Source organism: Anolis sagrei, chromosome X (genome assembly GCF_037176765.1).
Source record: "Anolis sagrei isolate rAnoSag1 chromosome X, rAnoSag1.mat, whole genome shotgun sequence".
Classification (NCBI taxonomy): Eukaryota; Metazoa; Chordata; class Lepidosauria; order Squamata; family Dactyloidae; genus Anolis; species Anolis sagrei.
In genome coordinates this window covers 59,793,128-59,807,419 of record NC_090034.1, presented here as the reverse complement: position 1 = coordinate 59,807,419, position 14,292 = coordinate 59,793,128, and the positions used below count along the sequence as shown (strand labels likewise).

At 41.9% G+C, this 14,292-nt stretch overlaps 1 protein-coding gene across 1 annotated transcript in view; it reads right to left on the bottom strand.

Annotated features, from left to right (window-relative positions):
- TMEM38A (transmembrane protein 38A) overlaps positions 1-14,292 on the bottom strand; it is a 28,430-nt gene that overhangs the window by 5,010 nt on the left and 9,128 nt on the right. Inside the window, exons 2-5 of the mRNA XM_060784820.2 lie at positions 9,909-10,065; positions 5,571-5,755; positions 3,677-3,764; positions 3,325-3,442 (exon numbers count right to left, since the gene is read on the bottom strand). Coding sequence (XP_060640803.2) covers positions 3,325-3,442; positions 3,677-3,764; positions 5,571-5,755; positions 9,909-10,065 — 548 coding nt within the window. The remainder of the gene's footprint in view (positions 1-3,324; positions 3,443-3,676; positions 3,765-5,570; positions 5,756-9,908; positions 10,066-14,292) is intronic.

Here is a 14,292-nt window from a genome sequence, read left to right as displayed (position 1 = left end):
CACCAAATTTGGACACAAGACACCTAACAACCCAATGTATGTCCTTCACTCAAAAAAAATTGATTTTGTCATTTGGGAGTTGTAGTTGCTGGGATTTATAGTTCACCTACAATCAAAGAGCATTCTGAACCCCACCAACGATGGAATTGAACCAAACTTGACACACAGATCTCCCATGAACAACAGAAAATACTGGAAGGGTTTGGTGGGCAGTGTCCTTTGGTTTTGGAGTTCTAGTTCACCTACATTCAGAGATCACTGTGGACTCAAACAATGATGAATCTGGACCAAACTCTACACGAATACTCAATATGCCCAAACGTGAACACTGGTGGAGTTTGGGGGAAATAGAATCTTGACATTTGGGAGTTGTAGTTGCTGGGATTTATAGTTCACCTACAATCACAGAGCATTCCAAACCCCACCAACGATAGAATTGGACCAAACGTCCCACACAGAACCCCCATGTGGGCCACAGCAACGCGTGGCAGGGGATGGCTAGTAATAATAATAATAATAGAGTTGGAAGAGACCCCAAGGACCATCTAGTTCTGCCCCCTTCTGCCTTCATGCAGGAAAAGCACAATCAAAGCCCTCCTGACAGATGGCCATCCAGCTTCAATATTGATGATGATGACGACAGTTGGAAGAGACCACATGGGCCATCCAACCTCTGAATAATAATAATAATAATAATAATAATAATAATAATAATAATTTTCATGTCAGGAACAACTTGAGACTGATAGGTCGGAGGTTCAAATCTGGGGAAAGCACAGATGAGCTCCCCATGCAGGGACATGAGAGAAGCCTCCCACAAGGATGGTAAAACATCAAAAACATCAGGCGTCCCCTGGGCAACGTCCTTGCAGACGGCCAATTCCCTCACACAAGAAGCTACTATAACAACAACAATAATAGAGTTGGTAGAGACCCCAAGGGTCATCTAGTCCAACCCTGCCTTCACACAGGAAAATCACATTCAAAGGCCCCCTACAGATAGCCATCTAGCCTCAATTAATTTTAATGATGATGATGATAGAGTTGGAAGACCCGCATGGGCCATCCAATCTCTGAATAATAATAATAATAATAATAATAATAATAATAATAATAATAGAATTGGAAGAGACCCCCCAAAGGCCATCTAGCCTCAATTAATTTTAATGATGATGATAGAGTTGGAAGACCCGCATGGGCCATCCAATCTCTGCATAATAATAATAATAATAATAATAATAATAGAATTGGAAGAGACTCCCATCCCCCAAAGGCCATCAGACTCAATTAATTTTAATGATGATGATGCTAGAGTTGGAAGACCCGCATGGGCCATCCAATCTCTGCATAATAATAATAATAATAATAATAATAGAATTGGAAGAGACTCCCATCCCCCAAAGGCCATCAGACTCAATTAATTTTAATGATGATGATGCTAGAGTTGGAAGACCCGCATGGGCCATCCAATCTCTGCATAATAATAATAATAATAATAATAATAGAATTGGAAGAGACTCCCATCCCCCAAACGCCATCAGACTCAATTAATTTTAATGATGATGATGCTAGAGTTGGAAGACCCGCATGGGCCATCCAATCTCTGCATAATAATAATAATAATAATAATAATAATAGAATTGGAAGAGACTCTCATCCCCCAAAGGCCATCAGACTCAATTAATTTTAATGATGATGATACTAGAGTTGGAAGACCCGCATGGGCCATCCAATCTCTGAATAATAATAATAATAATAATATTGAAAGAGACCCCCCAAAGGCCATCAGCCACAATTAATTTTAATGATGATGATGCCAGAGTTGGAAGACCCGCATGGGCCATCCAATCTCTGAATAATAATAATAATAATAGAATTGGAAGAGACTCCCATCCCCCAAAGGCCATCAGCCACAATTAATTTTAATGATGATGATGCCAGAGTTGGAAGACCCGCATGGGCCATCCAATCTCTGCATAATAATAATAATAATAGAATTGGAAGAGACTCCCATCCCCCAAAGGCCATCAGCCACAATTAATTTTAATGATGATGATGCCAGAGTTGGAAGACCCGCATGGGCCATCCAATCTCTGAATAATAATAATAATAATAATAATAGAATTGGAAGAGACTCCCATCCCCCAAAGGCCATCAGCCACAATTAATTTTAATGATGATGATGCCAGAGTTGGAAGACCCGCATGGGCCATCCAATCTCTGAATAATAATAATAATAATAGAATTGGAAGAGACTCCCATCCCCCAAAGGCCATCAGCCACAATTAATTTTAATGATGATGATGCCAGAGTTGGAAGACCCGCATGGGCCATCCAATCTCTGCATAATAATAATAATAATAGAATTGGAAGAGACTCCCATCCCCCAAAGGCCATCAGCCACAATTAATTTTAATGATGATGATGCCAGAGTTGGAAGACCCGCATGGGCCATCCAATCTCTGAATAATAATAATAATAATAATAATAGAATTGGAAGAGACTCCCATCCCCCAAAGGCCATCAGACTCAATTAATTTTAATGATGACGATGCTAGAGTTGGAAGACCCGCATGGGCCATCCAATCTCTGAATAATAATAATAATAATAATAATAATAATAGAATTGGAAGAGACTCCCATCCCCCAAAGGCCATCAGACTCAATTAATTTTAATGATAATGATGATAGAGTTGGAAGACCCGCATGGGCCATCCAATCTCTGAATAATAATAATAATAATAATAATAATAATAATAATAGAATTGGAAGAGACCCCTCTACAGATGGCCATCCAACCTCAATTAATTTTAATGATGATGATGATGATGATAGAGTTGGAAGACCTGAATGGGCCATCCAATCTCTGAATATTATTATTATTATTATTATTATTAATAATAATAATAATAGAATTGGAAGAGACCCCCCCAAAGGCCATCAGACTCAATTAATTTTAATGATGATGATCGAGTTGGAAGACTCGCAAGGGCCATCTAATCTCTGAATAATAATAATAATAATAATAATAATAATAATAGAATTGGAAGAGACCCCCCTCCCCCCAAAGGCCATCAGACTCTTGAATAATCATAACAACAACAACAATAGAGTTGGCAGAGACCTTTAAAGGTCATCAAAGCCAACCTCTTTTCTTCTGCCTTCATGCAGGAAGAGCACAATCAAATCACCTCTGACAGATGGCGATCCAGCCTCAACATTAATAATAATGATGTTGATCATAATAGTTGGAAGACACCCCCAAAGGCCATGCAGTCCAACCCCCTTTCTTCTGCCTTCTTGCGGGCTCCGCCCATTGCTCACCTTGCAGACCATCATGAAGAGGGTGAAGGAGAAGAGGAGGGTGGGCTTGGAGACGGGCAACCAGTGGGTCTGTTGGAGGGTAAAGAGCAGGGCGCCGTAGAGGCTGGCTTTGGAAGGGCTGCAGAAACAGGGAGAGAGAGAGAGAGAAAGAGAGAGATGAGGGCAGGGTGGGCTAGATGGCCTTTGGAGGTCCCTTCCCAACTCTAAGAGGCTGTGTTCCTCCCATCCCATTGACAAACTGGGCTGGGCAATGTTACTCATAGGCAATGGCCTCTTAGGTCCATAGAGGACTGAGACCCAAAATGGTTTGGATGGCCTCATGTTGCCCCCCAAAAGGAGGAAAAAAACTCACAAGGTCATATGGAGGAGCTCATTGGTCTCCGGCTTCCAAACGCCGCGTAGAAGCTGCTCAAAGTTGGACATTAAGGCCACGCCGGACCCTGCGGGGACAGGAAGCACATACTGTACGTTAGGCATGTGTAAGCGATAGAAAGATGGTTCGAAGGCCATCTAGTCCTACCACTTTCTTCCAGGCAGAAAGGCACCATCAAAACTCTCCTGAGAGATGGCAAAGCAGTCTCTAAACTAATTGATATGCTTCCCCTAGTGAGTTGGAGGGGACTCCCAAGGGCCATCTAGTCCCATTACCTTCAAGGCAGAAGGGCACCATCAAAACTCTCCTGACAGATAGCCAAGCAGTCCCTAAACTAATTGATATGCTTCCTCTAGTGAGTTATATTTATTATTTTACTCTATTATTGATTTTATTATTACATTTATTATTTTACTCTATTTATTATTATTATACTCTATTGTTACTGTTATTTTAGTTATTATTTTTCTCAATTATTACATTTATTGTTTTACTCTACTTCGTATTGTTATAATATTTATTATTTTACTCTATTGTTATCTTTATTATTACATTTATTGTTTTACTCTATTGGAAGGATACGTAAGCACATTTGCATTGAAGAAGGTTAGAATGATGGTTTAATCAGAATTGGAAAGTATTATTTTATATTAGAGCTTTATGTAAATATTAAAAACATTTTACCTACTGATGCCTCAATTAATGTAATTTTATTGGTATCCATTTTTATTTTGAAATTTGCCATTCGCGGCTGCATTTTCCACCCTCGGCTTATACTCGAGTCAATACATTTTCCTAGTTTTTTGAGGTCAAATTAGGTGTCTCGGCTTATATTCGGGTCGGCTTATACTCGAGTATATACGGTAGTTATTCCGTTATTATATCCGTTACTCTGTATTCTCAAATGCCCGCTCAAATCTTAAGATTCTTCCGGAATGATAGGAGCGAGGAAGCCGATCTAATCTCCCTAGGAAGGGCGTTCCATAGCCGAGGGGCCACCACTGAGAAGGCCCTGTCTCTCATTCCCGCCAACTGTACTTGTGTTTACCCTCTGTTGTTTTGCTGTTGTAATTTTTGAGTTTTTTAATACAACCTGGACACAGCATATTATTTGAGAACACAGAAGTGCTGGACCACTCTCACAACCACCATGTCAGACTACAAAGAGAAGCCACTGAAATCCACAAGCATGTGGACAATTTCAACAGAAAGGAAGAAACCATGAAAATGAACAAAATCTGGCTACCAGTATTAAAAAACTCAAAAATTACAACAGCAAAACAACAGAGGGGAAACAAACAGGCACATAAAATCACTCTCAACAAAAGATTCCCCCCAGGCACTTCCAAGCCATTGAATGCTAATCAAGGTGATCAGTTGAAACATTCACACCTAGCCCCAGCAGACAAAAGTTCTTTGTCTCACCCTGGTCATTCCACAGATATATAAACCCATTTTTCCTACTTCCAACAGACCTCACTACCTCTGAGGATGTTTGCCATAGATGCAGGCGAAACGTCAGGAGAAATGCCTCTAGAACATGGCCCTATAGCCCGGAAAAACCCACAAGAACCTAATATATTTATTATTTATTTACAACATTTATATGCTGCCCTTCTCACTCCGAAGGGGACTCAGAGTGGCTTACAAGTTATATGTAAATACAATATATTATATTATTAACATAGCACAATATTAGTACCAAACGTTCCCATATACCACTATATTATTATAAATAATTTAATACTAAAATAAGTAATAAATAAAATAAAAGTATAATAAATAGTAATATAATAAATAAAATATGAATAATTTTAAAAGTTCAAAAAAAGAAAAGATCACGGGGTGGCGCATGAGATCCAACGGCGGGCACCTTTGACAAAGCCGATTATGACCATGACGACCCATCCGTGGTGGTAGGCGTGGTGGGCATGGTGGACGCCGGCGGCAATCTTGCGCACCCGCACCACCTCCTTCATGGCCACGAAGACCAGCTTGATGGGCAGGAAGCTGACGCATTTGTAGAAGAGGTTCAGTGGGCAGAAGAAGGTCAGGTACCTGCAAGGCAAGGCAAGGCAGGGTCAGCATGCGAGCCAGGCACACACCCTTCTCTGGAGGATGCCTGGCCCTCTGGTGGGAGGGATCGGGTGGCGTCCTCCTGCCTGGCAGAAAGAGGTTAGACTGGGTGGCCTTTGAGGGGGTCCCTCCCAACTCTAGGGTCCTTTGAATCTAAATCCGTATTTCTCCATGAACCTTCTAATAGACATTAGAAGGTTCATGGAGAAATACGACTTTATAGTGGTATATTACAATATATTTTTATATAGTAGTATAGTACAATATGGGAATGTTTGGTACTAATATTGTGGGAATGTTTGGTACTAATATTTGGTACTAATAATATAATATATTTTACTTACATATAACTTGTAAGCCACTCTGAGTCCCCTTCGGAGTGAGAAGGGCAGCATATAAATGTTGTAAATAAATAATAAATAAATATATTTATATTTATTTTATTATCTTTTATCTATTATTTATTACTTATTTTATATTTATGTAATCTATTTATATTTATTCTATTCATATTTATCTGTTTCACTTATTCATATTTTATTCACGTACAAATCACACAAAACTAGCATTTATTTTATCTATTATTTTATTTATTTATTATTTTATTACTTGATTTATTCATTCATATTTATTCATATTAATTAATCATATTTTATTCATCTGATTAAACAAATCACACACAACTAACATTTATTTAATCTATATTTTATTTATTTACTTCTTTTATTTATTCATATTTATTATTCATATTTTATTCGGCCTTAGTTTTAAATGCGTCATTGTGTTATTGTTCTAATGTTTATTGTTACTGCTTTAATGTTTATTGTTTTGCTTTATCAGTTTTATTGTTGTATTGTTATGCTGTTGTTTTATTGAGGGCCTTGGCCTTTTGTAAGCCACACCGAGTCCTTCGAGAGATGTTAGCGGGGTATAAATAAAGTTAATAATAATAATAATAATAATATACAAATAATAATAGACAAATAATAATGAGGCTGATGGCCATCTGTCGGGAGAGATTGGAGTGTGTCTATGGAGTGTTGTTATCCTTAATATTTATTGTTTTGCCTTGGCCTTTTGTAAGCCGCACCGAGTCCTTTGGGAGATGTTAGCGGGTATAAATAAAGATAATAATAATAATAATAATAATAATAATAATAATAATAATATACAAATAATAATGAGGCTGATGGCCATCTGTCGGGAGAGATTGGAGTGTGTCTATGGAGTGTTCTTATCCTTGCCTATTCCACCTTTATCTCCCACTTGTGTTTATCGATTTACACCCCGCAACCCATCCTCTGGGAACAGTACTAGCCTTCATTCAAATATTATTTTAATTGAACAATCATAGAAAGAGAATGGTTCAGCTCTTTATATCTATGTCTATGGAAGGAGGATGGACTGGGTGGCCCTTGAGGGTCCCTTCCAGACCTCTCATGTCTATCCATGTACCTTCCAACGTCTATGTGGCAGGGTGGCCCTCTGTCAGGAGGGATCGGATGGTGTATTTCTGTCTGGTTTGGATGGACCTTAGGGTAGTCTTCCAACTCTAGGATTCCATAGCCCCCTTATGTCTATCCATGAACCTTCTAAAGTCTGTGCACAATTCAAAATGCTGGCTTTAGCCTATAAAGCCCTAAACGGTTCTGGCCCAACCTACCTGTCTGAACGAATCTCCCCTTATGAACCTGCGAGGACTTTAAGATCAACTGGAGAGGCCCTGCTCTCGGTCCCGCCATCATCACAAGTACGGTTGGCGGGAACGAGAGACAGGGCCTTCTCAGTGGTGGCCCCTCGGCTATGGAACGCCCTTCCTAGGGAGATTAGATCGGCTTCCTTGCTCATATCATTACGGAAGAATCTTAAGACATGGCTATTTGAGCAAGCATTTGAGAATACAGAGTAACGGATATAATAACAGAAAACTACCTATATACTCGAGTATAAGCCGACCCGAATATAAGCCGCGACACCTAATTTGACCTCAGCGGTGACCAGGGGAGCGTTTGCACAGCTAAAGCTCGTGCGCCAGCTGCGCCCGTACCTTGGGAAGTCTGACTTGGCCACGGTAGTCCATGCTCTGGTCACATCCCGCCTAGACTACTGCAACGCTCTCTACGTGGGGTTGCCCTTGAAGACGGCCCAGAAGCTTCAATTAGTCCAACGTGCGGCAGCCATGATTCTAACAGGAGCGGAGCGCAGGGAGCATACGACCCCCCTGTTGCGCCAGCTCCATTGGCTGCCGATCTGCTACCGGGCTCAATTCAAGGTGTTGGCGCTGGCCTATAAAGCCCTAAACAGTTCCGGCCCAAGATACCTATCTGACCGCATCTCGGCCTATGAACCCACCAGGACTTTGAGATCTTCCGGGGAGGCCCTGCTCTCGATCCCGCCTGCTTCTCAAGCACGGCTGGCGGGGACGAGAGATAGGGCCTTCTCGGTGGTGGCTCCTCGGCTGTGGAACGCCCTTCCTACGGACATTAGGCTGGCACCATCTCTCATAGCATTCCGAAAAAAGTTGAAGACCTGGATGTTTGTGCAGGCGTTCGAGTAATCTAGTGCAATATTGGTAATTGAACATAGGAATGGAACAATGGACGACGAACCTGGGCTACGCTTTGATGATGAGACGATTGGATTGGTTATTGTAATAATTGTTTAGTGTAATTGCTTGTTGTTTATTAAGTGGATAATGTGTTAAGTGGTCAGTTGTTATATGTGCATTGAATTATTGCTGTTTTTATTGGGTGTAAACCGCTGTGAGTCGCCTTCGGGCTGAGAACAGCGGTATATAAGCAAAGTAAATAAATAAATAAATTTTAAAAAAACTAGGAAAATGTATTGACTCGAGTATAAGCCGAGGGTGGGAAATGCAGCCGCGAATGGCAAATTTCAAAATAAAAATAGATACCAATAAAATTACATTAATTGAGGCATCAGTAGGTAAAACGTTTTTAATATTTACATAAAGCTCTAATATAAAATAATACTTTCCAATTCTGATTAAACCATCATTCTAACCTTCTTCAATGCAAATGTGCTTACGTATCCTTCCAATAGAGTAAAATAATAAATGTAATAATAAAGATAACAATAATCGAGTAAAATAATAAATATAATAACAATACTAAGTAGAGTAAAACAATAAATGTAGTAATAGAGAAAAATAATAGCTAAAATAACAGTAACAATAGAGTATAATAATAATAAATAGAGTAAAATATAATTGTAATAAAAAAATATCAATAATAGAGTAAAATAATAAATATAATAACAATACGAAGTAGAGTAAAATAATAAATGTAGCAATAGAGAAAAATAATAACTATAATAACAGTAACAATAGAGTATGTTAATAATAATAAATAGAGTAAAATAATAAATGTAATAAAAATAATAGAGTAAAATAATGTAAGTGTAATAATAATAATAAATCTAATAAAAATAATACTAATTGCAGAGTAAAATAATAAATAACATTGACTCGATTATAAGCAGAGGGGGGCTTTTTCAGCCTAAAAAAGGGGCTGAAAAACTAGGCTTATACTCGAGTATATACAGTATATGACGGAAGTGGACATTGTTTTAATAAATATCGATTGAAGTATGTCTCATTACAATGTTTGATTTTATTGTTGCTGATGTTTTATATTGTATATTGTAATCTGTGTCCTTAGTGGCATTGAATCTTTGCCGAGTCGCCGAAAGGCTGAGAGGGGCGGTATAGAAATATACTAAATAAATAAATAAATATGTGGCACAGTGGCCCTCTGTCGGGAGGGATCGAATGGTGTATTTCCACCTGCATTGGATGGCCCTTAGGGTCCCCTTCCAACTCTAGGATTCGATAGCCCTCTTTTGTCTATCCATGAACCTTCTAATGTCTATGCGGCAGGACAGCCCTCTGTCAGGAGGGATCAGATTGTGTCCTCCTGCCTGATTGAAGTTTGGGCAAGATGGCCTTTGCGTGGTCCTTTCTGACACTTGCTCCCAAAGGATGCCTCGGAGCTAAAAGTGGTCACGCAGGACTGTTTGCCCTCCTCCTCCTCCTCCGTCCGACCGTGGCTTTCGATAGGGATCAGCCTGTTTTTGTTTTTGAGATGAATGAAAAGATTGTGTGTGTGTTTCTCACCAGACGGCGGTGGCCAGGAGGATGCTGCCGTTGTTGCTGAAGCAGTCAAGGGGGGCTCCCCCCAGGAGCAGGTCGGCCAGGATGTAGCTGCCAAAGCAGTAGAGCATGGCGCAAGCCCAGGAGGCCACGGGGCTGCTGCGGGAGAGCTCCAGCGCACCTGCAAGAGACACAGCCGAGAAGGAAGACGTGGCACAGAAGCCCTGCACAGGTGCCCCAAAGGACAAGTAAGAGGAGGGCTATGTAGGGCAAAACCAGCATCATCATCAGCATTGTCATTATTATTACTATCTGTCCCCTGCCACGTGTTGCTGTGGCCCACATGGGGGTTCTGTGTGGGAGATTTGGCTCAATTCTATCATTGGTGGGGTTCAGAATGTTCTGTGATTGTAGGTGAACTACAAATCCCAGCAACTACAACTCCCAAATGTCAAGATTCTATTTCCCCCAAACTCCACCAGTGTTCACATTTGGGCATCTTGAGTCTTCGTGTAGAGTTTGGTCCAGATCCATCATTGTTTGAGTCCACAGTGCTCTCTGGATGTAGGTGAACTACAACTCCCAAACCAAAGGACACTGCACACCAAACCCTTCCAGTATTTTCTGTTGGTCATGGGAGAACTGTGTGACAAGTCTGGTTCGATTCCATCATTGGTGGGGATCAGAATGCTCTTTGATTGTAGGTGAACTATAAATCCCAGCAACTACAACTCCCAAATGACAAAATCAATTTTTTGAGTGATGGTCACTCCTTGGGTTAGTAGGTTTCCTGTGGCCAAATTTGGTGGCAATTCATCCAGTGGTTTTTGAGTTCTGTTAATCCCACAAACAAACATTATATTTTTATTTATATACATTACTAGCTGTACCTGCCACGCGTTGCTGTGGCCAACCTTGCCTCCTTCTTTCCCTCCTTCCCTCTCTCTTTTTCTTTCCCTTCCACTTTCTCTTCTTCTTTCTTCCTTCTCTACCTGTTTCTTTCCTCCCTTCCTTTGCTCTTTGGTTCTATCCTTCCTTGTCTCCTTCCTTCCTTCCTTCCTTCCTTCCTTCCTTCCTTCCTTCCTTCCTTCCTTCCTTCCTTCCCTCCCTCCCTCCCTCCCTCCCTCCCTCCCTCCCTCCCTCCCTCCCTCTTTCATTCCTTCTCTCCTTCCTTCCCTCTCTCTTTCCTTCTTTCACTTTTTTATTTCCTTCTCTCCTTCCTTTTCTACCTTTCTTTCCTTCTCTCCTTCACTCCTTCTTTCCCTCTTTCTCTTCTTCCTTCCCCCTTTCTGTGTGTATGTGTTTTGTGTGTGTATATATGCATATATGTGTATATATTTGTGTATATATGTTTATATGTGTGTTTGCGTGTATATATGTGGTTTTGCACATGCGTTGTTATATATACAGAGTTTTCTGTTAGTCATGGGGGTTCTGTGTGGGATATTTAGCCCAATTCCATCATTGGTGGGGTTCGGAATGCTCTTTGATTGTAGGTGAACTATAAATCCCAGTAACTACAACTCCCAAATGTCAAGGTCTATTTCCCCCAAGCTCCATCTGTGTTCATATTTGAGCATATGGAGTATTCTTGCCGAGTTTGGTCCAGATCCATCATTGTTTGATTCCACAGTGCTTTTTGGATGTAGGTGAACTACAAATCCTAAAAAAGGAGAAGATACCACTGGGCATGCGTACTGGGACGGGGGTGGGTGGGGTGTGCGCGCACTCGCACACACAGGAGAGCTCCATGTGGCGGAGCCTGTGCCGGCAACGGCCTGGAGTCAGCCTTGGCTCTCTCCCTCCTCCTTCTCTCCCTTCCTTCTCTCTTCCCCCATTTTCTCCCTTAATGCCTTCCCTGCCTCCTCTCCTCCCTCCCTCTTTCCCTCATCCTTCCCCTCTTTCCTCTTTCCTTTCCTCCCTCCCTTCTATCATTCCTCCTTCCCTTCTTCCTCCGTCTTCAGCTCTCCCCTTGGTGCCGCCATCAAGGGGCTCCAGTACGCATGCCCAGTGGTATCTTCTCCTTTTTTAGGATTTGTAAGTTCTTTTTTTTTGTTTTTTATTATTGATGGTCACACCTTGTATGGTGAGGAGTTTTGTTGCCAAATTTGGTGGGTATTGGCCTAGCGGTTCTTTTGTTTTTAAGCCACTCATTACGACATGAGCATTTTTATATATATAGATTACATTTATTATTATTATCATTACAATTATTATTGTTATGTTTATTGTTACTATTGTTATTATTAATGGGTATCTCAAAAGACAAGTAAGTGTGTGACGGAGAATCTCTGACCACAGCTTTGTAGGGCAAAACCAGCACTATCTATATAAATAAAAATGTAATGTTTGTTTGTTTGTGGGATTAACATAGCTCAAAAAACACTGGACGAATTGACACCAAATTTGGACAGCATACACCCAACAACCCAATGTATGTCCTTCACTCAACCCCCCCCCCCAAAAAAAAACAGTGAAAGTGACTTTAAAATCCAAACATGATTAAAAAAAAGGTACAGCGCATGCGTGAAAATGACCCACTGGTCCCTCCTGCACGAGCAGGGAGTGTTGGCTGCTCTGGTGGCCTGGGCAGCTAGACCCTCGGCTTCCCCAGATCCCCAATTTAGTGTCTCCCCACTCTTTCTCCCACTCACCACCCCCATGGGACCCCTACCTTCCTCGCCTTTGGGCCTACCCTCCCCCACCACGCCAGGGCCTCGCGTGGGCCTTCCTTCCTTCCCTCCCAGTCTCCTTCCTCTGTTTCCTCTTTCCTTCCTCTCTTGACTCTGAGTCTGAAGCTGAGGACGCTGGCCTGTTTGGGCCTTCTGAGCCTGACTTTGGCCTGCAGGATGACAAGGGGCCTGATGGGTGACAGATTCCTGTACATGTTTCAGACGGGGCTTATAGTGTGGCTGCTGAAGGAGAAACAGCAAGTCAGTTCTCAGGGGAAAAGAATGTTCCTGCAGTTAGAGAGACTGATAGCGAGAGTGAAATCCCACACGGCCAGGTGGAGGATCCGTCCCAGCTGGACCCAGATAAGGGGTTGCATAGCCTTGAAGATAATGAATTAATGAGCAGACTAGATTGTTTGCAATTAAGGCTTCGGAGAAGCATTCGCTTGGCCAGCAAGTGAGAAGCCAAAGGTGCCAAAGGTCAACGCAATGCTTTCATGTTCACAAAGGGTATTTAGTCTTGTAGCTGACAGGCAGTTTTTGTCAGACCAACATTGTTCTTCCCATGTTAACTTCTGGAGATTTTCCTTGGCTTTTAGCAGTGTGCTTCTGGCTTCCTGAGTCTGGGATTTGGGTCTTGTTTTCCACTGTTTACCATGGACTTTTGTTTGACCATTGCTAAAGGATTATGCTTCATGTTTTTGCCTTTGGTTCTTGGGAACTTTGCCTTTGCATTTAAGTCTCTGTTTAGCCTATGGACCTACTGCATTTCTATTTCTTTGTTTTGATTTTGCTTTTTTCAATAAACTACAAAAACCTACAGCTTTGGTGTGGTGGTGTCTGGAGCAAGGTGAATACTATCCTGAGTTGCAACAGGACCCACCAAACACGGATCTCCTTCCCGTCTGCCTCTCCAGGGGGAAAAGAAGGAGGCTGGTTGCTCCGTGTGGACACTACTCGCCAGGCGTCAACTTCCCTTGCCGGGACGCCGACGGGAAGGGAGCTTTGCAGCCCTCAGCCTTGCTGGGCCCAGCGGGGGCGGGAGGGATTTTTCGAAGTGGGCCTTGCTCACCCAGCACTGGCCCTTTCTTCCTGCCGCAGCCGTAGGGCGCCTTTAATGTGACCCTGCCTGCATGCCTACCCACCAAACAGGGAAGGTGCCCCGCAGCCATGGCAGAAAGAAGAAGGGGCAACACTGGGTGAGCAAAGCCTGCCTCAATAAGCACGTCCCGCCTGCCCTGCGCCCGGCCCAGCAAGGCTAAGGGCTACAGCAAGGCTCCCTTCCTGCCGGTGCCCAGGCAAGAGTTAGAGAAGGGAAGGAAAGAGAGAGAGAAGAAAGGATTGAACGAGGGCAGGGAAGAAAGAAGGAAAGAAAGAAAGAGAGAGAGAAGTAAGGATGAAAGCAAAGAGCAAAGGAAGGAAGGGAAGAAAGAGGTAGAGAAGGAAAAAAGGAGAGAAAGAAGGAAAAGAAAAGGGGGGAGGAAGGGAGGAAAGAGAAAAGGAAAGGAAAGAAGAAGGAATGAAAGAAAGAGGGAGGGAAGGTTGGCCACAGCAATGAGTGGCGGGTACAGCTAGTTATCTATATAAATAAAAATGTGATGTTCGTTTGTGGGATTAACATAACTCAAAAACCAATTGATGAATTGACATGATATTTGGAAACAATACACCTATCAGGCCAACGAGTGACCATCACTCATAGAAACACTGAAAAACACAGCAGAAGGGACTTGAGA